Genomic DNA, 24,232 nt, shown 5'->3' with positions numbered 1-24,232 from the left:
TTAGAAACCTAAAGAGTAGGAACTTCAGAATTCTTATTCCACTTTAAAAAGGAAGTAATTGAGCCTTAAAGTGTCCAGTGTTATAATAACTAGCAAAAACAAAATGAGGGGGGAAAAAAGCAAGAAGACAGGCTACCTCATGAGCTTGCTCCCTGGCCTGGCACTTTCCTACCTATTAGGGAGACAGCAGTAAATAAAACAAACCCAACAAGCCCGCAGGACACTTCCACGCTGTGGATCTTGGGACATCCTTAATTTGCAAATTTGCCTTGATGCTTAAATCACACCAAGACGGTAGAGTTACTTCAGTCTAGACTTGCACTGCAGAAAAGCTTACTGTGTGCTCCAAAGAATTTAAATATTTGTTATATAATTGCTGCTGTAGCCACACACACACACACACACACACACACACACACACACACACACGCACACACACACACACACCCCTTAGACTTTTTTAAGAACAGCTTAAGTACTTATCGACTGCGAACTTTTATAACTCCAAAATGGAGGCGTCTCCATATCTCTACAGGTATTTTAAATGAATTGAATTAATCATAGGCTTAAAAGTCTCTTGTGATCTTCGTTAACTTCCCTGGGTTTAATTAAAACATCTGTGCACTTTTAATTTATCGATTCATCCAACTCATATGTCATGTTTTTAACACACCCCAGCATGCTCTGCATCATTTTTAACCCGATTTCCACTTAACTAAAGCAATTAAATTCACCCTGGATTAATTAAAGCATCCATACTTTCGTGCTTAAGTCAGCGTGTGCTTCTTTCCCCACATGGCTCCTGAATGTCAGAGATTTGACACACCTGATGAGTTTTTTGTCCTTCTGGAAATTCTTCCCTGAATCACTTCCTTGCTTATTAATGTGCCATTTGACAGAACGAGGAGGAGGAGGAGGAAGTTGGTGCACCTGAACTTGGGCCCTCTGAGCCGGGGACTCTGACCCTGTCAGCCAGAAGGGACCTTCTGGATTCCTCTCTTTACAAGGGTCCTGTTGGATCTTGCCACCGTCTGAGTATTCTGGGCTGGAAGGTGGGGCCGGGGCGGGGAATCAGGTCGGAGGTGGCCGTGGCAGTCAGAAGGACAAGTTGATCTTCGCATTGAACTTTCATAAGCACTCCTTAAGTCTGCCTTCCAACTTCTCCTCTCCTCCTCCCTACTTGAACCATCCTTTGCTGTTCTGCCCATTTAGTAGGGAGAGAAACTGTAGCAGGCACCAAGTTCCACCGGCTTCCTGGTCAGGCAGGGTGGCCAAGCAGTTATCCATAAAGTGACAAATTATCTCCCTGAAATTCACATAGGATTTCTGGCCCTACCAGTGTACTTGACAGAGCCTGCTTCCCCTTCAGCCATGGTAGCACTGAGGTGAGCAGCCTTTTAATTTTTTTTTTTTTTTCCCCCAATAGGGTAAGCCAAGAATTACATCTCACTATTTCTGTCTGCACTCACTTAGTTCTTAATGAATCTGAAGACCTGGTCAGACTTGTGTTGGTAATCTATATCACTTCGGATGTCCTTTGCCCAGGTTTTCACTCCTTTGTTCCCTTGTTTATTGATTTTTAAGAGCTGCTTCTGTATTGCATAGCCAACTTTATTTTGTCAAACACGTTTCAAATATTTCTTCCCAGTGTTATTTGTAACTTAATTTTCTTTTCGAGTATCCTTTGTCAAACAGAAGATTTAAATTCTATGTAATCAGATCTGATCACTCTTCTTCAGAGTTTCCGGAATTTATGTCTCACATCTCTCACCCAAGAAAATAAAATTAGTCTTCACTATTTTCCTAATACTTTTCTAGGGTTCTCTCTCTCTCTCTCTCTCTCTCTCTCTCTCTCTCTCTCTCTCTCTCTCTCTCTCCCTCTCTCTCCTCTTTAGATCTCTGCATGGAATTTATTTTTGAGTTCAGGGTACAGTAGGACAAATTTCATTACCTACCAAATGAATTGTCAATTGCAGGGATCCGGCTAGAAGAGACACTGACCTTTTCTAACACCGTTGTCCTCAGCCCTGAAGTTAAGTCCACAACACTGAAAGAAAAAGGAGATCCAGCTGTGGTGCTGGGAGCCCTGAGTTTTGATTGTCTGGCCCCTGAGGCCCACATGGCACACCTGGATTGCTTTGGGGTGGGGGACGGAGACTTCTTTTCTCCCGTTGCTGTTCCCTGTCACCTCGCCCAGCTAACAAACACCCTATGGGGTTGCTGCTCATCAGTGTCCGGTGACTTCCTGGTATGTGAGGCAACCAGGTGTTACTGCCATCTTGACAATTTACCTGGCGTATGAGGTTCAGTTAGAACGTTCTCACGTCTCTTCTCTACAGGGGTTTTGAGTCCATTTTCAAATAACTTCTAACCATCCCCTCTTCACAACCAGCCCCTCCCACAGCGGTTTGTCACCCTGCAGGTTTCTCTCCTGCTTTCCTAGCGGAGCCTCCCCAGCAGCCTCTGCGTTTCCTGCAGGTGTTCTCACTACCCCAGGCTCCACATAGAAAGGATTTGTTTCTCCAAAAACAGCAGCTCGGCTCTGAGTAGTGCGTCCTGTTCCTGCCGAGTAAACACCCCTGAAAAATCGTCCCCTCCCTTACCGAGAACTTGGGGAGGGGGAGCTCTCACTTGATCATTAAAATGAGCTTCACACCATTTAGGTGAATCTAAATTGTGTCATTTTTTTGTCATCCGCCTGTTAACTTGTCAGTCGTTAGTGGCAGCGGTAATTTATTTTTCTTCTGCGGGAGTCTTAAAGCTTCCATTTACTAGATTTAGTAAAACAGGAATAGTCAATTTGTACAAACATTTTAATTAATTTCAAATAGAAGCTTGAATGCACAATGCTCTACTCTCACAAGCCTTAGGAATCAGAGAAAGAGGAGAGAGAGCGAGTGAGCTCGACAGAAAACACTTTGCATGTGGTTCCTGGCCAATCTGAACTGGTGCCCACCCACCACCAGAGAGGACTAGGGGGAGAAACTAATGAACTTTTTTAATATTATCTGGTGCTTTGCCGGCAATGGTGTTGTGTGCATGCACACGTGTGCTTGAAACATACTGCATTTCTTGTTAACCCCTCAAGTCGGGATTTGGTTTGGAATTTCATGAAGGAGCATCAGTTAATTGTCTAGCAGGTGCCAGCTCCTGCTTTGAGTCATTGCACATATTATCTCACTTAGTCATCCCATCAACGCTCAGAGAATAAAAAAAAATTAGAGGGGAAATTGAGTAGGTAAGGAATTCAGTCATCTTGCTAAAATCCCACGTCTGGAAAAATGACAGACTGGGTATTGGACCCATATCTTTGTAGCACCGACACCCTTGCTCTTTTCACTTCTGCTTTATTTTACTTCTTGGCAAGGTATGGAGTCAGAGTTGTCTTTTGATAACCTGTCATAAAAAATAAGATAGATTGCATGGTTGTGAATGTATCAGAAGAGTCAACTAATACAGGAGGCTCCCCTTTACATGCAGCCTCTCCAATGTGAAAGAGTCCCAGCCTTAGGTACAGGGATACTCTGGGTTGAGATATATCTGAGAATGAGTCTGTTACCCAGAGGGAAGGTGCTTAGGTGCTTCCATGCAGACAGCCCAGCGACCACTGGAGGGCACTCACCTGGCATTCATGTGCACTTTGCCTCATGGCAAAAAATTGCTGGAGCTCCCATCTTCTTACAAGCGCGCCTTCTGATTTTGCTGTCAGCCCAGCCCATCCAGTGCCAGCAAACATCACAGTGCTGTGCATCTCGGACCCCACTCCCAGCAGGCATGCAGCAAACATATTGAAAAAAGGCTGCATTTAGAAATGCGGAGAACTCTCCGACCTGACTATTTTCCATTTTTTTCCCTGAGTAATTTAAGTAGGTCACACTTTAAATCTGGTTTCCCAAGTATCTGATTTTGAATAAAACCCATTCTTACCTTCTAGACAATTCTTTTTTTTTTTTTCCCCTTATCACTTGGAGTTTATGCCAAAGAAGAGTTTCATCCTGAATAAAGTAAATAATCCCATTTTATCAACTAATATACATAATTATTTGCTCCTACTGTCTTCCCTCCTCCACCTGCTGGGGTGAAGAAGGGTGCAGTAGGAGACAGGGGTGGTGATTAGATGTGACTTCCTCTGCCAGCCTTGACAGCTCCTGCAGTATGTGTCCCTCAAGTCACAGATGGCCCTTGGAAGCTGATCCACTCACGTTTGTGGCCACGTTTCTTACTGCCTTGTTTCAGTGTGGGAGAGACGGGCAAGACATAATGCAGATTCTAGTCTTCCCACCAGGAGATACCGTCAGCATTACCCAGATCAAAAATGACAAGTAGATTTTCTCTTGAATGCCAATTCTGCCTGCTTGCAGGTTTCAGCCTGAGCACGGCACTGAGGGTTTTGAAGCTCTGTGTAGGCTCAAGAGGGCAAGATGCCATGATCGATTAGTGATGTCTGCAGTGGTACAGGCATGGAGAACAGGAGTCCGTGTTGCTCACATAGACCTCCCAGACTTTTGAGCTTAGCATGATTCCCATGAGGAACTTACATGGAACAAGCTGACTTTTTTTTTCACATCCCCATCAAAACTTCAAAAAATGTTTCATGTTAATTCATATTTTGCACAGTGCCTGATTTGAACCTTGGGCACCCTGGATTCAAGGCTCTTTCCTCTATCCTCTCATAGATGGTCAGTGTCCCTAGTAACTGTGCAGAACCCTCTGCTTCAGCATCCTGAATTAGAAACATGCTCCTCCCAGTTATGGTCCAGGTGAATGCAAGCCCCTCTGATGCTTCCATTTATAAGCTCATTCTTCTCCTCTGATAGATTCATAAGGGTGAGAATTCTCCTGGAAATAGTGCCCCTGGTGTTTTTCACAGCTGTCCCATTATGAAGCATTTGGGAGGGAACTATCTCCTCAATTATAAGCCAACTGTTGAGATGTTTTTACTTCCAGCTCAGTTTGCAGTTAAGGTAAAACATGCACTTTTCCAGGCCCCCTCCAGAATCTGTAAAGCCCTATCTTCCATAAACAACTATGTAGTGCTTGCTCATAAATCCTGGGGCATCCCTTGCACTCCGAGAACCTAGGAGAGATATTAACCCAATCAAGCCCACAGTGATGAACACACGGCTGATAGGAAGACACCAGGGGTAACTTAGCTGCTGTCCTCAAGCAGCTTACAAGATCTGGTGAAGTTAGACTCAGGGAAGAAAGTTAACAATAATATAACTACACAAAAGGATGAACAAGGCCATGGGTCAGTTGACACAGATGTGAGTTGGCTGGACCTGCAGTGTCCTCCTCCAGAGATGGCCTGTTTTTTTTTTTGTTTTTGTTTTTTTTTTTTTTTTGTGTGTGTGTGTGTGTGTACACAACTGTAGAATTCTAGGAACCTGTGCTCAAAATCACAGGAGTCCTAAAACATGATTCCTAAAGGTCTCTTTCTGAGGCTGGTGCTGTTGCCAGAGAAGTGTTCCCATTTTAACCCCAAATCAGAAGGCAGTTTGGAAATGTAGATTCTTTACAAACTGAGACCTCTGAAGTCCCATCCTGATCAATTCCAAAGGTGAAAGGGGGGAATTTGCACAATTGAGGCCAAACTGCTGAGAAGTGTCAGTCATCTCATCCCAGACGGTCCCCGCCGATATTTCAATCTTTCCTATTGACAGACACGGAGGTCTGAACTGCTTGACATTTCCTGTCTTCCTGCCCTCTTCCACCCCTTTTGAATAGTCCAGGTGTATTTTATCTTTATACCTCAGTGCACCTGCTGCTCTTTAAAGTGGGCACAGGGATTTCTTCAAGGTATAAGTAAGAAACTGAGGCACAGAGAGATCTCCTGACTCCAATGTGTCCCATCACATCAGCTTGTCACAAAGGAGTTGATGGATCTGAGGGTGAAATAATTGGCAGAATGGATTCTGATCCCCAGGCCAACAACAATAACAAGAGGAAGTCAGGGTAGCTTTGGTAAGGGCACAGCTTTGGAGGAGGCCAAACTGGTTTCCACTGGGACCCTTGAGCTCTATGCGAGGGGTGAGTGACTTCACTGGGTTGAGCCTCCTCTGCAAACGGAGATCCTGAATACAGCCTCCACTCAGACAGTGACTCTGACGCCCAAGTCAAGATTCGCACCTGCCGTGTGCACTCAGTGGTGGCAGCTGCTGGAGTCAATAGTATCTAGCATCGTGGTCGGTGCTATTTATCTGAAGGTGGCCCTGTACCTCCTTGGCCACAGTCCCCGGCCCACAAAGTTGTAAGCAAGACACGGTGCCAGACAAGCTCTCCCTCCTTAGACTTGACGCAGCCCTGCGGATGGCGGCCCCTCTGACCTGGTGTCCTGTCTTTGGTTTCCACAGCCGCCTGCCCTGTCCTGTGCAGTGGGAACGGACAGTATTCGAAAGGAACATGCCAGTGCTACAGCGGCTGGAAAGGCGCCGAGTGTGACGTGCCTATGAACCAGTGCATTGACCCCACCTGTGGGGGCCACGGCTCCTGCATTGAGGGCAACTGCGTGTGCTCCGCAGGCTACAAAGGGGAGCACTGCGAGGAAGGTGAGTGGCGGGGCCCAGGGCAGCTGTGGGGTGACACACAGCCTGACCTAGGCCAAGGAGCCCAGGCTCCCTGTTTTGCAAAAGAAGCCTTAGCATTTTGGAAGGAAAAAAAAAAAAAACTTAAAAGATTTGAGCAACTTCTTTAGCTGTAGAACTGAAAAGGTTTATGGAGATGGTTCTAGAAGGAAAATCTTGTTTTATACTCCTCTAAGGTAGTAGCTCCTTCGTCTTTCTCTTAAATTGCCCTTTGTCTTCTAGTTTCCTGTCCTCCTCCTCCTCCTCTTCCTTCTTCTTTTCGCTTTTTCTTCCTCTGCCTCCTCCTTTCTTCTTCCCTCTTTTATTTTATTTGATGTCTCCTGAATTGGGAATTACTAAAGCTATCCAGAGAAGAAACGAGAATTCCTGCTCCCCCCCCCATCCCCGCCTTCCTCAAAGCTGATTTTTGGGGTTTGCCATTGTCATTTGTTCTTGGTAATCTAAAGTCCATATTCTTCTGGGCAAATATTTCAACAAAAATTAATATCAGGTAGAAAGCAGGCTGGTTCGAAAGGCTACCGGTATCCAGGTCATTCAGAGACACCATGTGGGGCAGATTACTCCAGTTACCCACAATCACACAGAGCTAGAGGGGAGAGGCTGTGCGGCAAGAGGGCTGGGATCTGATGAATTCCGAAGAGCTCACCATTGCATGCGTTTAAAGGCCTCCAGCCCTCCTGGGGAGAAATCAGGGATGTCATAAACTGAAGCTGATCAGACAAAACACAGTCCAAGATCAGACTTGGAGATCAGAAGAGGGGGAAATGGGGAGGGAGCATGGGAACAGGTTAGAATTTAGAAATCAACTCTAACTAGTTCTAATGACTCTGGTTGGGTCTTTCGGGAGAGTTCTTCCAGTGCCAAGGTGATGAGACCAAGTCCTGGCGCCAATGAGGCAGGAAGCTCAGCTGCCTACACCCTTCTCGAACATGGTCTCTAATTGCCCACCTATTGCTTCTCCCAAATAAAGAATCAACCACACTGGGTAGGAAGGTAAAAACTTAGGTTCTCTCCCCGCCTTATCGTCTCCCCAGCCTCTGAATTGGGTCAGTTGTCTCCCAGCTGATATCCTTCTGCTAAGTCCATCCCCTAGGGAAGTGGCCCTGTGCATTCAAACAGCCCTCTTTTGCCTCCACTGTGTATTGCAAACACAGTGTCAACTCACCCATCAAACCAAAAGACAATCCAGAGTCACCCCTGTTCCCCACGAGGTGGCTTGAGATGACCACCCAGGATGTCCACCCCCCCAAATCCTGTTGGTTGCAATCTTCCCCGATTCTTTGAGCTTCTATAGGATAAGCTTATAATGAGGGGGTTGCAGGATTCTGTGGTTCGTTAGGCTAGTGGGTCCACTCTTCCATCCATTAGTGTATGGCTTGCCTCCGTGCTATACAACATACACCACCATGGCAGCCTCAGCACACAGTAGGGACTGTGCCTGATCTTTAGATAGGCCCACACTTGTGAAAGCCCCCTTTTCACAATTTTGAGAACTGTGGCTGCCGAGAGCTCCCAGGGCACGGGTCTCCTAAGATTTCTCCACATATTAACAGCCTGGTCCTTACCAGGGTCCCAGAGCCTGACTCCCAGGACTGACCTCTCTCGACTTCTCTATTTCCTCCTCTATTACAAAAGGTAACCTCCCCATGTTTGTATCATAAAACCAAATTGAGAGCCTGGGTGGAGAAAATACTGATTTAATAACCCTGTTTGAAAGGTGAAAGTTCTTAAAGATAAATGGATTGTAGGAGGCGAAGCTGCATTCCCTGAAAACATGGGACAGGCCAACGATGTGACAAGAAAGGTCACAGCGACCTTCTGCATACATCATTGGTAGGAGAGAGTTGGAGCAATAACACTGCCGTCTTAGGGTTTTTCTCTCCAGGAAAGATTGCGCACATCTGTATGAGTGGAATATCAAGTGGTTCTTCAACTTCCTCACTCTCCAGCCGGCCTTATTTAAATGTTCAGAGCGAATTAAGCACCCAACAAAACAAGCAAGCCACGTGGAACCTTATGAAACTGTGAAATTTCCCCTATTGATTTCTGCTACCCAGAAAGAATGAGCCGAGGTGATTCATATGCTGTTTTCAAAATAGGAAATGGAATCAGAAAGTCAGGATCAGCACTTTTTCTTCCATTTAGCTTTTTATTCCTAATATTCATCATAGTCATAACGTTCAAACAATTTACCTGAAATGGCCAAGGCAACAAAATCAATAGTTGCCATCCTCCACTCCTGCTGCATAAACACGTTTGTGCTATTAACAAATTTGCACAAGAAAATAAAAGGACGTGTTGTGTGACGTCTGGGGAAGTGGGCAGGTGATGAGAGAGGAATTGACATATTAGTTGAAGTCAGCCATGTTCCCATGTCAGTTTCATGGTTGAGTCATTTTTCAATGACATTTAACTTCATAAATGTAATTCATGGTTCTTCAGGGGGTTATAGTACATATTGTTTGTAAAACTCCTTGACCTCCTTTTTCATCCTTAGGGATAGAAATTGCATTCATAACCCTTTTTTGCCAAACCCACAGAGAACCCAAGACTAAATGAGTTCTAATGATTTCAGCTGCCAGGGGGCTGGTGTCTCGAGGCACAGGGTACTTAGCTGGTTGAAGGCTACTACCCCGCTTTTAAGTGTAGCACTGTCTCTATTTATAAGGCTTCGTGAAATGCCATAGTCCCTTCTGCCTGCTAAAGACTCTAAGGACGTGGCCACAAGACCATCTTATGAAATTGGAACTAAATTTAAAATTCATAGTGAAACTGCTTCTCTTCAAGTTTGAATTTAGTTATTCCATCAGCTACTGTAATTATATAGCACTAAGGGCATATTTACTGGTATCGCTGACCAGAGAAAGGGTTAGCTCATATTTCTAGATACTATAAATGGTTCTTTTGATGACATTCTAGTACTGGGCTAATAAATCTCAGTGGATTTTCCTGCTTTCTTCATACCATAATTCAGCATAGAAAAGAGAGAGCTAATTTATCTGGAAGAAAAATGCCTCTCTCGCTCGCTCTCTCTCTGCCTCTCTCGCTCTCTCTCTCGTTCTGTCTTTGGTATATTCCTTTTTATTATTTTATCCTTTTAAGAAAGAGATTATGATATATTTTTTGAAAGTTTCTAATTGTTTGTATCCTACCAAACATTTTAAATGACTAATTATAGGTTGAGAGGAATTTTTGAGGCAAATACGCACACGATATTTTTGTGTATATTTTGACTTTGTGTTGTCAGATATAGGAACCAAGTAAATAACTGGAATTTTTTCCAAGTAAAAACTGGAATTGGGGGATTTCCTTTATGAGAAAAATATGAACATCACTGGTGCTGAATGAATAAGCTCATGTTTTGCAGATCCCAAAATACAAACTGTTTCTAAAAGCAAAAAAGGGTACCATTTCTCTTGCTAATCTGCCCTTCACACTGGAAGTCGGTCCTTCCGGTGAGGAGAGCTCCCAGCAAACTCTGCAGTGATAGTGGGTTGAACCCGTGCTGCTCTCTGAACTGCGCCAGGCATGAGACCCTGCAGGTGCTGCCCAGCTCCCTTGTAAGATCTTCTGTGTTTCACCTGTCCGCTCACCATTACATGCAGGCACGTACCACCACCCTCAGTAGAGCAGATTAGAAAGCATCGGCAGGGTTTATATCGTCAGGAGTTATATTTCCCAAGGCAGTGAATTCAACTCCAAAGTGATTGTTAACAAGATTAAGTAACATCATCATAAGCATCTCCAACTAACAATAAATCCCTGAAATTCACCTTTCTGGGAAGAAAAGTCATTGTTTTTCCCATGGCCCAAACAGTTTGGAACTAACATCCACTAATACTATCTCCCTGAAAATATCCAAAGGGGATCCTGAGAAACATCTCTTAATACTGAAAATTACTATTTTTGCTCAAGAGAAGGGGGCTCATTGGAGGCTTCATGATCTGTTGTGATTTTTAATAAATCCAAACTCCTCAAGTCTGACATCCCCCAGGACTATCTATTTCGATTGTGGCATGGGGAATTTAAATAATGTCATATTTAGAGTCCGGGTATTCTCAATATTAAAACACACTGTAAATTTTGTGCTAAATGAGAAAGAAAAGACAACCACAATGAGCAATGTCATAATCTACCCTACAAGAAGCTGGATCCCGCGGGTCGTCATCCCAATGTAACGGTGAATTATTTAGAGACCAAACGTCTTGCATATTTCAATCTTGGCGTTGGGCAAGGAGGAAAAACAAAATCTTCTCTGAGTGTTTGAACCACAAGGTGGCACACACACATTCAGCGAGCTCCACAATACCTGAGGGAAAGAACTTAAAGTGGTCTCAGGCTGGCTGGGCCTCCTGGGCGATGGCAGACACATTGCTTTGATCTAGGCCAACAGGCCTGATTTCAAAGCTGTTAAAGTCACAGTTGTGTAAGTCTTAGTCAAACAAGGTGATGAGCCTTCCCCGTGTCTCTGATCCACAAGGTAGCATCTGAGCCCCCTCTACAGCACAGCTTCTCATCCAACCCCCATGTTGTGCAGATCTTTCTCCTCCAACCACCGAGACATCTTGTCCTAGGAATACCTAAGGATGCCGTCCTGCCTGTTCAAAGCCTTCAGACCCGGTGGAGGCCCACAGCTTGGATCACATGCTCCTGCCAAAGCCCTGTCCTCAAGAATTGGCTTGAGTGGGTTCTTGGGCAATCTCCTTTCAAGTGACCTCCTGGATGTCTAGCCATGCTGACTATTAGAAGGGGCAAAGAATAGACCAGGAAACTGGCAAGAATGGCATGGTTCAGAATCTGACGCTTTTACTTGTCCGACTAGCTAGCTGGTGGAGGGCTCATGCCCCCACCAAAAAAACCTCTCCTTCCAGTCCACCCATGATTCCTGGTAGGAGGGCCACCCTATCTGGATCCATTCCACACCAGCTCCACCTCTCTGCCTGCACCTTCACTAACCCTTCAGCATGTGTGTGCCCCAAGAATCTAATTAGAGACTCAGCCTAAGTGAAGCCTAAGATGGAAAGTGACTCATTTATGAGTTTCAAGGGTTTTCTTTTGAGTCTTGTGTTCCCTCTGGAAGCCAAAGATTAGTGAGGTTAGAGGGAGCCTCTCCTTTCCCCGCTTAGCAAGAGGAGTGTTGGATTTGGCCAAACGTGCAGAGAAATTGGGAGCATGCTCATTTCCAGGTCAGCATAGTCAGGGTATGAAGGTTTGTGAAGACAAGGTTCGAAAGGTTGAATGACACACCTCGGAACTTACAGGAGTCTCCCTAATTCTTTGTTCTCTTGCATCCTCTCCAAATTGGAGATTTGGTGTTTTGACATATAAAAAGCCTTTTGTTTTCATGAGAGCTCTTCAAGGCCCTGTGGGTGTTACCTGGACTGCTCCATTTGCCCCGGGGCCCATCCCCCATGAGTGATGAGTACTTTTCCTTTGTTTTTTCTTCTCAGTGGATTGCCTGGATCCCACCTGCTCCAGCCACGGGGTCTGTGTGAATGGAGAGTGCCTTTGCAGCCCTGGCTGGGGCGGTCTCAACTGTGAGCTGGCAAGGGTTCAGTGCCCAGACCAGTGCAGTGGCCACGGCACGTACCTCCCCGACTCAGGCCTCTGCAGCTGCGATCCCAACTGGATGGGTCCCGACTGCTCCGTTGGTAAGCCAAAAGGTTTTCTCCACGGTCTCCCAACGCTCGTGCCCGGGGTGCCGTCCCGGGCCCCGACGGATGGCCCTCTCCTCTTCACATTAGCTGGGGATGGAGGGACTTGGGCCAATCGTACAGTGCCGTTCTCACTCCTCTCCTTAGCGACGGAGTTTGTGGTCTTTGAGAAACAATGAGAAAAACACCGCGCTGGTTCTGGGGCCCGGTAGGTTCCCTCACCAAGAGTGGATGAGGGGCCCGGGAGGGATGCTTCCATTTGCATTATAGACTTGTGTACACTCCCTAAAGGAACCAGAGAACAAAACAACAATTCAGCCCCAGACAAACCGAATAGAACGTCCTATAAAACAGAAGAGAGGCTCCCTCGGGGTGCTGTGTGAACACATTAGAGAGCTCCATAATACTCCGGTGACGGGGAAAATAATGAAGTTGCGCTGTACACTTTATTTTCCTAAAATTAAGAGTACACATCTTACCTCCCAAGTGACCTTAGAGAGGGAACAGTTCAACAGTTCACGCCGGCCCCAGCCTCCCTGAGAAAGGCTGGGTTCACACGGATGAGCCCCCCCACCCCCATCCGGGGAGCCATCGTCTTGTCGCCCCTTCCTCTGGGTAGAGAGACAGCTGTCAGATTGCCATGGCAATCAGGAGAGGAAGATGTGTGAGGTGCTCTCCACAATGGGAAAGAAATGAATATTTCATTCCAAAAAGGAAAAAAAAAAAAAAAAGGGAGAGTCAGTTCAAAATGGGCTATTTTGGGATGTGTTCTCAGACCCCTCGACTCTGGCTTCTTTGAGCTCTCTACAGAGGATGGGGGAGGCGAGAGTCCTAGACGCAAGGCCCAGCTCTGCCACAGACACGCTGTGTGACTTTGCGTGAGTCACCGACCGCCCCTGGTCTGTCCCCCCTCCCCTGGCATGACGAGCCACACCCCCCCTCCCAGTAGACTGTTGTAAGGATGGATGTCTGGCACGTGCTTGTCCTCGCGTGAGAGGTCTGGAACACCAGAGAGTGCATATCTGTCTGTCTGTCTCCTTCCCAACCACAAAAGACTTTGAGCTCCTTCGAGAAAGAGGCTGTTTAAGTGCAGCATGGTTATGGCGGTCAGCATTGCCGCCAGGTGCCGTGGGGAACGCAGGGGTCTGCGGTCATCGCAGGGATGGAGCAGAAGGGTCCCCGACAGGCCACAGGGGCCTGGGTAGTTCAAGGGAAGAAGAGGTCCATCTGGCTAGGGAGTCAGGATCTACCAGACCCCTTTTCATGTGTGTACCTCTGGCTAGCTTTGCCAAGCAGAACCCCCTGGCCTCCTCTAGGGACAGTCTCCATCTCCAGAAGAGAGCTGTCACTCACCAGTACCTTACCCTCCCAGAGGACTTGGTAAGATGAACTTGTAAGCCCCACTCCCAGAGTTCCTCATTCACGTGTGGTCCAACCCGGGCACAAGAGTTTGCATTTCTAATAGATTCCCAGGTGATGGGGATGCTGCTGGTCCAGGGACCACACTTTTGAGAACCACTACTCTAGACTGCTCCTAACAGTGATTAATCCCCAGCCAGCGGACACACGGGCTTCCCAAGGTGTCATAGCTGCTGGGCCTCAGGGCCTGCTCCGGGGGCCCAGATGTATGTGGTCTGGCTTCCCTGAAGGGTTTCGCCAGCTGCTGTGTTGAGCTGTAATCATTGTTTTTCTTCCAGAAGTGTGCTCAGTAGACTGTGGTACTCACGGCGTCTGCATCGGGGGAGCCTGCCGCTGTGAAGAGGGCTGGACAGGCGCAGCTTGTGACCAGCGCGTGTGCCACCCCCGCTGCATTGAGCACGGGACCTGTAAAGATGGCAAATGTGAATGCCGAGAGGGCTGGAATGGTGAACACTGCACCATTGGTAGGCAAACGGCAGGCACCGAAACAGGCACATATTGCTTTATTTTCATAAATCGTAGATCTATAGTGACGGTCGTGCATTGCAACTGGCTGTTCCCTCAGGGACACAAGTGCTCTCCCACATTCCTGCTGCCTCTCCAAATCTCCACGGGGACAGAGAAAGGGAAAAGCAGGGTCCCTCACTAGAAAAGGCTTTTCCTTCTTTCAAAGATCCCAGGTTGGGAATAAAGGGACCAGTCCAGATTTAAAAAAAACAAACAAACAAACAAACAAACCCAATTCCCTATCTTGGGGAGGGAGAAATGCACACGCATGGGAAATGGTCAGCGCCTGGAGACTGCAAGCATCCCAAATCACTGTGGTCTGCAAGTCTTGCCTTTCCAAATAGTCTCCCTGATGGCTGGATCCCTGGATCATTGCTGGCTGGCAACAATGTGAACACACTTACTTTAGACAGGCTAGATGCTGGCAGGACTCTCAGGTCCCCTGGTAACCAAGTGGCCCCATCAGGGATATGGGCATCCTCTTGCCATGCAGGGCTGTGTGGTGGGGCTCCTGGCCTCCCATCAGCACCCCCACCAGCAAATGTCTCCTCCGCTGGTCCAGTTTCACTCTTTGGCCAGACCCTTACATGTAAGTTTCTTGACCAAGAATATTTTTTTAAAGGTCAGGTTCTTTAGCAAGAAGTAGTAGTTTCGAAGTTTCTTCATTTTTTTAGTTTTGTTTGTTTTTTTTTGCCATGATTGTGGTTTCAGGAGGTCACTACTGGTTCGAATGTAGCTAAGTCTCCCTTTAGGAGAAGCCTCTGCTTTATGGCTCTCCACCTCTCTCAGACAGTTAGGATGATAAAGCTGTGAACCTGAATGTCATTTTTACCTCCATCTTTTACTACGGTTGTTTAATTAGGTCAGTCCTACGATCCATTTCAGGCCAAGTGGCTGATCCACTTACCTGTGTGGAAACTCTTGGGGACGTTTTCAATCAACTAGTGTTAGCCCCTTGACATTACTTTTGATTCCAACCATCAAGTGTGGACCCTCCCCTCTATCCTCGCCCAGAACTCCCTGCAGAGGGTGGTCTACCTAGAGAGAGACCCAGGGGGATGGCACTTGCCCAGCGCTGACTGATAAGATCAGACTCAGTTTCCCATGCTGTTCATTCGGGTGGCGAAGCAGAGATAAAGTGAATTGACTCTGCATTTGATTTCCCCCAGTTCCATCTAATTGGACGTCTGAGGGGCAGCATGCCAATCAGGCCCACGACCATAGCACTGGGACCCTGCTGGGACAGTCTGTTGGCAGTGAATTGTTTTTGCAATCTCTCAATGACGCTCCAGGCCCTGCTTCCCCTGCAGCCTCTCTCATCTTCAGTCCCCTGCAGAGGGACAATTCACAGGACTTTCAGGGAGGGATGCACAGTCCAAGACCAAGAGAGCTCTGACAATAGCTGGCACTCCTCAGGGGTGTTCCTCTTGATGTGCTTTTGCATGTGCAGTGATTTAAATAAAGACCTTTCCTCACCCCCATCTCCCCACTGGCCTCTATCCCCCCGCCACTCCAAAGCTCTTGCCAATCCACAACCTTGAGGTAGCGAATCCTACTTTCTCCCCATTCATACAATCCAACATCTCATCCCTTTGCTCCCCTGTCACCACATCTGGGAGTTAGGGGGACAGCAGGGTTAGTGTCCCCACAGTGATTCCTGATGGCTCTCCCCTACCTATAACCTGTCCTTACCCTGAAAATGGTTCACAAGAGGGGAGTCCAGATGGATTAGGGCAGGGGTGGGCCAGCCGCAGCCTGGAAGCCAAGCCTGGCCTGCTGCCTCTTCTCCTATCGCTCATAAACTAAGAATTGTTTTTACATATTTGAGGGGTTGACAAATCCAAGAAAAAATATTTCATGTTGCGACAGTTCTGTGAAAACTCACGTCAGTGTCCGTCAGCAAAGTGTTGGTAGAGGACCGCCACGTCCACCTGCTGGCATCTTGTCAGCCTGGTGCTTCGGTTTGGCAACCTTTCCGTGGCCCACCAAGCCAGTTGTCGTCTGGCCCTTTGCAGAAAAAGAGCTGAGCCCTGAATGAGGACAGCTCAAGTGCAGATGGACAGAAGGGAGACAAGGGAGGCAGGTTGGAAGGGGCACCAGCAGAGGCTTGAAAGCTGTCAGGGGCGAGAGAAAGAGAGAAGGTGCAGAGGCCACAGAGTGCAGCGGCGTGAAGAAAACAGATGAGGGGAGGTGTCTCTGGGGCCTTTGAAAATGAGATGGGCAGGTGACAGCTTTGGTGTCAGTGGAGAAGGGCGAGGATGTGGCCAGCAGGAGAATGCAGGAGCTTCGAGGAGCCAGCCCTGGGGGAGAGGAGTATTAGAAAAAGGTGTTTCTGTGACTTGAAGTGTTAGGCTCAAGTTTCACATCTCTGTGAGCTGACATACAGGAGTTCCTGAGGGACACGGAGAACGTGCAAATGTATGTCATGTGAAGCTCTCAAAGTGAAGAGGGTGCTGGTGTGGGGAAGTCCCGGGTTCCAAATTCAGATGTCCTGTGGCTTCAGAGTTTGTGCTACCTAAGTTGTAAAGATCTGGATCCCCAGAGCCTTCCTTGTGAGAAGTTAGGGCTCAGTGGCTCTATCAGTCAGTCATGTGTCATCTCCTCCTGCTTTTGTTCGCTCAAGATTTTGCAAAAAGAAAAGCCAAATATCCCTTGGTTGGGAGACTTGCTATTGGGTAGCGAGAGAGATGTTTGTAGGCGCATAATTGCTTCTTATGCTTTTCAACCTCTGGCCCCAGAGCTGTTTCGGGGAGTTTAGTCTCTTAGTTGGAACAGACACTCCTGTCATTTCATTTAAAGTAAATGCCACAATTTACAAGCTCAGAATCAGCCTCCTCCTCAGGGATACTGACAGAGAGGAAAGGGAGGCTCTTTGGTCCTTTCCAAGCAGAGCCTCAAATGCTATGTTTTGAAAATAGAAAATAAATAAGAATGAAATGGCACATAGTCAGTAAATAATGGATCAGGAAGTTTGGGGAGAGGCAGAATGAGGAGTGGTTAGTGTTGGGTATGTAGGTTGTCTGGGGCCTCTTTTCAAAAGGTCACAGTGAGGTGGTTTTCTTGACCTCACTGCAAATAGTGCACTGAATGATTCATGTCAGAATTGGTGGATCACATTTATTATATTGAAGGAAGCAGGAGAATAGGTAGGGAAGAAAGGGAGGAGCCCAAAGCATGGACTTCTAAAACTCCATCAAGTTGAAGTACCAGGATCTAGCCATGTCTGGTCAAGTGCATTGCCGAAACTTGCAACCAAGTTACTTATCTATGGAAATTTAGTACATTTTGCCACAGACTTTCATATAAGGTATGATATTTCAGTGTTGACTATCAGAGCTAACTTAACAGCTCACTTGATTCTACCAAGCAATGATTCTTGTGTTATCTCATTCGAACAAGTTCAATAAAGGTATGGCTAAAATCTGCAGAATTGCATGGATAAGATATATACTTTGAATCCCAATTGACCACGATCCATGTATATCGTTGGAATATATTACTTGGATTAGGTCCTGTTTACTCCTATAAATAAGGCAAAATGCACACTGTGTGGTCAGAATAGGTTTACTCTTTAAATATGACCTTACCATGGGTTTCACCTGCCACCTGCCTATGACCTGCCATTACCCTTTATTAAAGTTGAGGATTTAACATAAAAAAGTCATCCGTTGGCTATAGCACCAGAGCATGAAGGAACAAACCATAGAATTCTTATTAGGTCAGAATCCCTAGGAACCGCAGTAGACTCAGGCAGGCATCTCTTTTATTATAAATAGATGTAGTAGATGCTAACGTATTTTGCCAACAGAGCGGTCAGGCGAAATACAAGGGAGAAGTCAACCTTTGTATTAGCAGGGAATAGAGAAGGGAAGTTAAATGCTACTGGTACTCCGTTGTGATTATCTGCTGAACACAGGCTGTCGGGACATCTGCTCTCTGTAATGCACACTGACACACCCACAGGCCAGATCAACCAAGCACTGGCTCCTTCCAAACCTGGGTGAACTGTTTGGTATGTGGGCAGTGAGCAGTGTCTGTCACCGTTATTCCAACTTGTGTATTTTGCCTGCATGGTCCTGACCTCTGATCACATCTCAGAATCGTGACAACTTGATTCCTAGGGCCACGTGGGGCCGAATGACCTGAGCAGGTGCCACAAGTCGGAACAGTTTTCTTTTCCCTCTATTGCACCGGGCCCTTCTATTTTTCCTCTTTAATTGGTTGGGGAAAGAAATAGGTTCTTGTGATGTTAATAAGGAAAATGAATCTTTACCCAAGGTAAAACCAGCCGTGCGGCAATCTGATGCGCTGATTAAGTGATTGTCATCAAAAGTAGACAGGGTCACAGTCCAAGAGGGAGAACGCTTCAGAGCAATAGGGACCAGGTTGGGGAGGAAACGGCTGTTCAAATTAACCAGCTCCAGACCGAGGACAGCTGCCACTGCATCTCATTCCAGTTTCATTCCAAGTTATGGAAATGTTTTTTTCTTGTAGCTATTGTCCTTGAACATTTGAGATTTCGCGACTCTACAATGAGATCAAGTTGACATGAAATTAGCCTCTGTGGAGCCGTGTCTGGAGAAGTGGCTCATTCTCTGATTGGTTAATTAACCTGTTCCTCCAGGGGCTTTTTTTTTTTTTTTTTAAAGTAAAAACCTGAAGTGATAGCCCTTCCCTGTTAAAGATTCCAGACAAACTTTGAGCACAATGATTTTTGGGTTTTATTTCTTCCCACAATTTGGCCAAAATGTGAGCCTTCTCAGTGCAGGTTGGGAATCCCATGTGCCAGAAATTCTCTTTCAGTCTGGATCAGATAGTCTGTTCAAGGGTTCCTGTCCAAACCCAGAACAAAGACTGAAAGGTAGAAGTTACTGGAATACATTTTCACATCACTGTGAAAAAAATAAAACAAGATGACAGGAAATAACGACTTTGTAGGTAATGAGATTCTCGTCAACGAAAGTGTTGGCTCTCTTATTCCGGATATTGAAGAGGAATATTTTAGTATCAGCTGAAAAATAGACAGACACAAACCTCCCCCTAACTTTATGACTTGACCATTCTGTAGTTTAAAAAGAAGCATTTTGGGAATTGCTTCCTATATGAGTTAATAATTCTGTTCATGAAATGCGTTCCCATCAAAAAAATTAAGGAGGGGAGGGTTCTCAACATTTCAGATCAGTGGGGAGACAACAACTGAGATCATCCTCTGTACTACCCCCTTAAAGTTTCAGAGGAACTGGTCACAGACAAGCTTGTAGCCCTCAGTGACAGGGTCACCTCCTGAGAGTTTGGATGCATCACTTAATGATGGAGGTGCATCCCAAGAAACACGTTTTTAGATGAACATCAAGAGTATACTTACCAAAACCAGTGTGGTCTAGGTCAGTCACTCCATGTGGCCTCTAGTGACATCAAGAGATGCAGGAGATACAAGATTCATGAGACTGCTGCTGGGGAAACACAGATAACTATTTTACAGTGAACATGGTTTTTGTAGGTCGGAGTACTCTCTGAAACAGTGATAAAAAGCGTAATGTAGTAAGCACGTCAACACAGTTGTTTATTATCATAACCTGGCAATGTGCCCTATCTGCCCATCATTGCAGGTGCCCTATTTTGTACAGCTGGCAGCACACTAGATTTGTTGTACCAGCATTAGCACAAACACAGGAGTGATCTGTAGAGCTACAGGTTATGGCTACAGTGCCACCAAGATGATAGGGATCTTTAAACTCCATTAGACTCATCCAGGACCACCATCACATATGTGGTTTCTTGTTGACCCAAAGCTTCATTATGTAACTTGATATAAAATACAAAAGCAAAGAGCCAAACGTGGTTTGGAACTCTTAGAACATAGACCCGTGGACGGAAATTAGCATAAGGAAGATTCCAGACTCAAATAAAGGAAAGCATGTTAAGAATGAGATCTGTTTTAAAAGATGGGACAAGGTGCCCTGGTATACGGTGGGTGCTCAGCCCTGGAGCTTTTGCAGAGATTTCGCATCCTTTCCCATCCTTGCTTCTCAGATCTTACAATGCACACTAAATAATTTACATTAAAGGAGAAGGGAAGACAGAGGGGACCATGGTGGGTGGATCTGGTAGATATTTGTGATGGACAGCTTTTACATCATTCAGCATCTGATTCCCTATAGAGTCTTGTAAAAATAGATTGGCCAGTGGAGGGGGACCCCAGGGTTCTGAGCTTGACTGCCACACTCTATCTGCCCTGGAGCAAATCACCTCGCCTCCCTAACCTCGATTCCTTCACGTGGCGAATGAGGAGGTTGGACCACATAATTGCTTTCTAGGGCATGAGACATGAGCAAGAGAGAGATGCTTTTCGTTGGTGTACAAATATACCTTATTGAATAGTTATATAGTGCTCTTCAAAGTAAGTATTAAGAAAAAAAACCTATAACTAGCACATCAAACTCGTGATTATATAGGTGTTATTGCTTAGGGATGTGGTGGAAGTGGGTAGCATTATTAGGCCTGGGTAAATTTAAAGAAAAATATTAAGTAAATAACACTGCAGATATTGCAAATATCACAAATGCACTACGTGATTGACTGAATTTAGAACACACTTGGATGAGATGGTCTCTGAGGACCTGTCCATTTCCAGGGTTTTATTACTTTGGATGCAGAATCATAGGCGTGGGCCACTGTAAGGCAGCCAAGGCTGTCAAGGGCTGAGAGCCTTTCTCGCTTCTGCACCACAGGTTTTCAGTGTAGACTCCCTTAGCACATGCTAAAGACTACATTAAAGGGACAGATACATCAGAATGTTACCCCAGCTGATGAGGCATCGTCAAATTATTGAGTGCAGTGAAGGGTAGATTTTTTTTCTTCTTTTCCCTCTTCTTTTTTGCAGTGTCTGGGCCTCATGCATCTAGGCAAGCACTCTACCACTAAGCCACATCCACAGTCCTTGAATGGTGTTTTTTATTATTAATTTATTCATTTATCACTCACCTTTGTTCTAATTCATATCCAGTATCCCCAGGGACTTTCTTGTGCATTAAAAACCTTCCTTGTATAGGTTGGGTGATCAGCCCTCCACTTTATCCACTCGTACTATACTTATTTATTTTTATTTTTATTTTATTTTATTTTGGTACTGAGGATTGAACCCCGGGCTGCTGCTCAACCTAGCCCTATTTTGTATTTTACTTAGAGACAGGGTCTCACTGAGTTGCTTAGCACCTTGCTAAGTTGCTGAGGCTGGCTTTGAACTCGAAATCCTCCTGCCTCAGTCTCCCAAGCCACTGGGATTACAGGCATGTGCCACCGCACCCAGCTTATAGTATACTTTTTAATAAAGATAGTGTCGTTAAAATAGTTGATGTACCTTCACTTCACTTGGCTTGGGACAAGTACAAGTGCACTTAAGGACACAAGCTTTCTTGTCACTCTGCCTGAGCTCATATTTTGGCAGCTTTTCTAACCTTATGTGTCTGGGTTTCTTTGTCCCTAAGATGGGGATACCTAGCACTATTCCAAGTGTGAAGTTAGAGCCCTAGTAAACATGAGCTGAAGTCATCCTCATTACAGTCATTATTGAGTACTGATGTAAAAAAAACAAACAAAAAATTGAAGGGCAAAAGAGGAGTTTCAAAATAAAATTCTTATTAAAATTTTTCTTATACTTTCCACCACCAAATCTGCCTCCGACCCATCAAGTAGTTAGTGGCATATCAAAAATAATCGCACCCCCCATCCAGTTCCCACACAAAGGCGAACAAGGCTTGCTCAGCCACCTGCTGGCATCTGCATCTGAGAACCAGAAACAGCCTTTGTCCCCTGAAATTAAAGCTGCTTATTTTTACCAAATAACCCAGCTATCCATGGGATCAAATATCTATGCTAATAGAAACTTGAGAAATTAGGATTTGCTTCTTTTGACCAAAGGTTCTAAAACTCAACTTCTTAGACATGATCTGGGAGAGCCAAGGGGCCTATGAGAATTTGGTTTCAATTCTGGGTTTTATTTTTATAACAAGTATATTTCAAAAGGTAAAAATCCCTCTTTGAAGTGTTATTTGGAAATTCTGCTATTGCTGCACAGAATAAAACTTTGGTTCTCTTAAGCCTGTATTTCTCAGGCTAGAGATCACAGACACCCTGGAGGAGCTAGGAGGACGGTATCTTCTCCTTTAAGGTGGAATTCAGCATTTCTCAAGCTGGGATGCTGTCCAAATCAGTGCCTCTTAGAACACATGGTCCTGCTCTCTCTTTTTTCTTATTCTTTCCCATTCCTTGTGAATCTAGGATGCAAGATTTACTTGCACTGGCTTTATACGTCATAGAAAAATCCAGCTTTGCCTCCATCAAGTAGTGTGTGTGCTTTCTCAAAAAAATCATTGATTCCCTGTCCCTATTCAGCCCCATAAACTTCACAATTACCCTCATTTCTCCCCTGCTGCAATTGCTCAACTCCTTGGAGCATGACCTGTGTGTAACATCTGGGGATTCTCAGCAATTCCTGGCTCATCTCCTGGGTTATCCAGAGCCATACAGGATACCCCAGATGTTCATGAAAGAAACAGATTTTGCATTTCCTCCCAAGTTGCTTGCCTAATGGGGTTCAGTCTTCTCCACCCTCTTCTTTGATCGCATGCTATTTCATGAGCTCTTTTTTAAAAGATTGCCTTGATTTTCTTTGGGAAGTAGAGTGTTGCCATCTTGAAAACCTACCAGTCAGAATCAGGGTTCATGGCTTGACTTCTTTTTATCATGCCCTTCTGTGCCTCTTCAGAGTCGGACTGAAGAAGGCAACCCTCTCATTGGCCATCTCTGAGCTTTTCTATTTGTAATAAAGAAGCCGTATGAAAATAGCAGCTAGGCACATTTTTTTAAAGTATTTCATCATAAACAGTCTCAAGATAATTAGAATGGATTAAATTACAAGAGAAAATGCATTTGGCTAATCTTTTCTCTAATTAAAAAAATATCCCTAGTTTTAAGTAAAGTGTTTGTTTTTAAAAACATATTTTCATTGTAATCAGGAAGGGAGAGGCCTGTTTGGTCATCAGTGACAGGGTAAAGTATCTGCAAAGTAATTAAAGTTACCATCCAGTGGGTTTGTTAAATTATTATCAAGATCCTTATGAAGTGAGACCAGACTTTTCCCATGGCTGTCACCCAGGGACTCTCCACAAAGGACAGCATCTGTGATCCATGAAGTTAGCAACTTTCTCTGTGTTCTCAGATCCCTGATGATGTGGTCCCCGTGGCCAACAAGTGTCAGCCAGAAGGTCAATTCATAGGTTATGTGCTTTTCCAAGTTAGCTGGGATTAGACTCAAAATGAAGCTGGTATATAAAGTGGAAAGTTTCTAAGCTAGAATAGGCTCATACTCTAGCCCTTCCTGAGATCCATTCTAAAACTGATAGAACCCAAGTTGCCCCCAATCTGACTCACAAACAGGGAGCTTTTCACTTTGCCTCTCCAATTTCATGGTTCATCCCAACTGCAGACTCACTCTCCACGTTCACCCCAAGGGCTTCTAGAAGTTTCCATAGTATCTCACATGCTCCCATTTAGCCAGTCCGGGTTCTTCAAGGATGGTCCTTGAAATCTGCTACCTGCAAAATCCATTTCCAGGGATTCCCACAGTACTTCCACAGCAGGTTGTGGTTCCACAGCAGGGTGTGGTCATCAGTGCTATCAGATGACCCAACACTTACTCTCCTGAAGTCCTGCCATGTGTACACAGCAGAAGAGGGAACACCACACTCCCCACTCAAGAAGCCAGTCCTGTGGGCCTTTGGGAAAACGGTCTTTCACTTTTACCTGCAGCACCTCCCGCCACGTGGAGGTGCCATCCCAGGGCTGGGATAGAGCAGATACCATGAAGTCCTTTTGGTTTACTCTCCTGCCCCAACCCTCAGACTTGCTCTCTCCACCTGAGGTAGTGGGAGGATTCTTTTAACTTCTTCAAGCACTGCCACTGTCCAAGTCCCAATTGAGATTCAGTCAGGACCCGACTGTTTCTACAAGCAGCTTTCTAAGAAAATTCACTTTCTCCTTATTTCAGTGAAGGGGTTGCTCTATTTT

The 24,232-nt window shown here is 45.5% G+C and overlaps 1 protein-coding gene across 4 annotated transcripts in view; it reads left to right on the top strand.

The window, feature by feature from the left end:
* Positions 1-24,232, top strand: part of Tenm2 (teneurin transmembrane protein 2) — an 884,372-nt gene that overhangs the window by 753,759 nt on the left and 106,381 nt on the right. For 2 of the 4 annotated variants that reach the window (XM_076855696.2, XM_076855693.2), the window contains 3 exons: positions 6,354-6,548; positions 12,035-12,235; positions 13,936-14,148. In XM_076855696.2, coding sequence (XP_076711811.1) covers positions 6,354-6,548; positions 12,035-12,235; positions 13,936-14,148 — 609 coding nt within the window. The remainder of the gene's footprint in view (positions 1-6,353; positions 6,549-12,034; positions 12,236-13,935; positions 14,149-24,232) is intronic. The other 2 variants (XM_076855695.2, XM_076855694.2) reach the window with 2 other exon arrangements.

Source organism: Callospermophilus lateralis, chromosome 5 (genome assembly GCF_048772815.1).
Source record: "Callospermophilus lateralis isolate mCalLat2 chromosome 5, mCalLat2.hap1, whole genome shotgun sequence".
Lineage (NCBI taxonomy): Eukaryota > Metazoa > Chordata > Mammalia > Rodentia > Sciuridae > Callospermophilus > Callospermophilus lateralis.
This window is presented reverse-complemented; position numbering and strand designations above follow the sequence as displayed.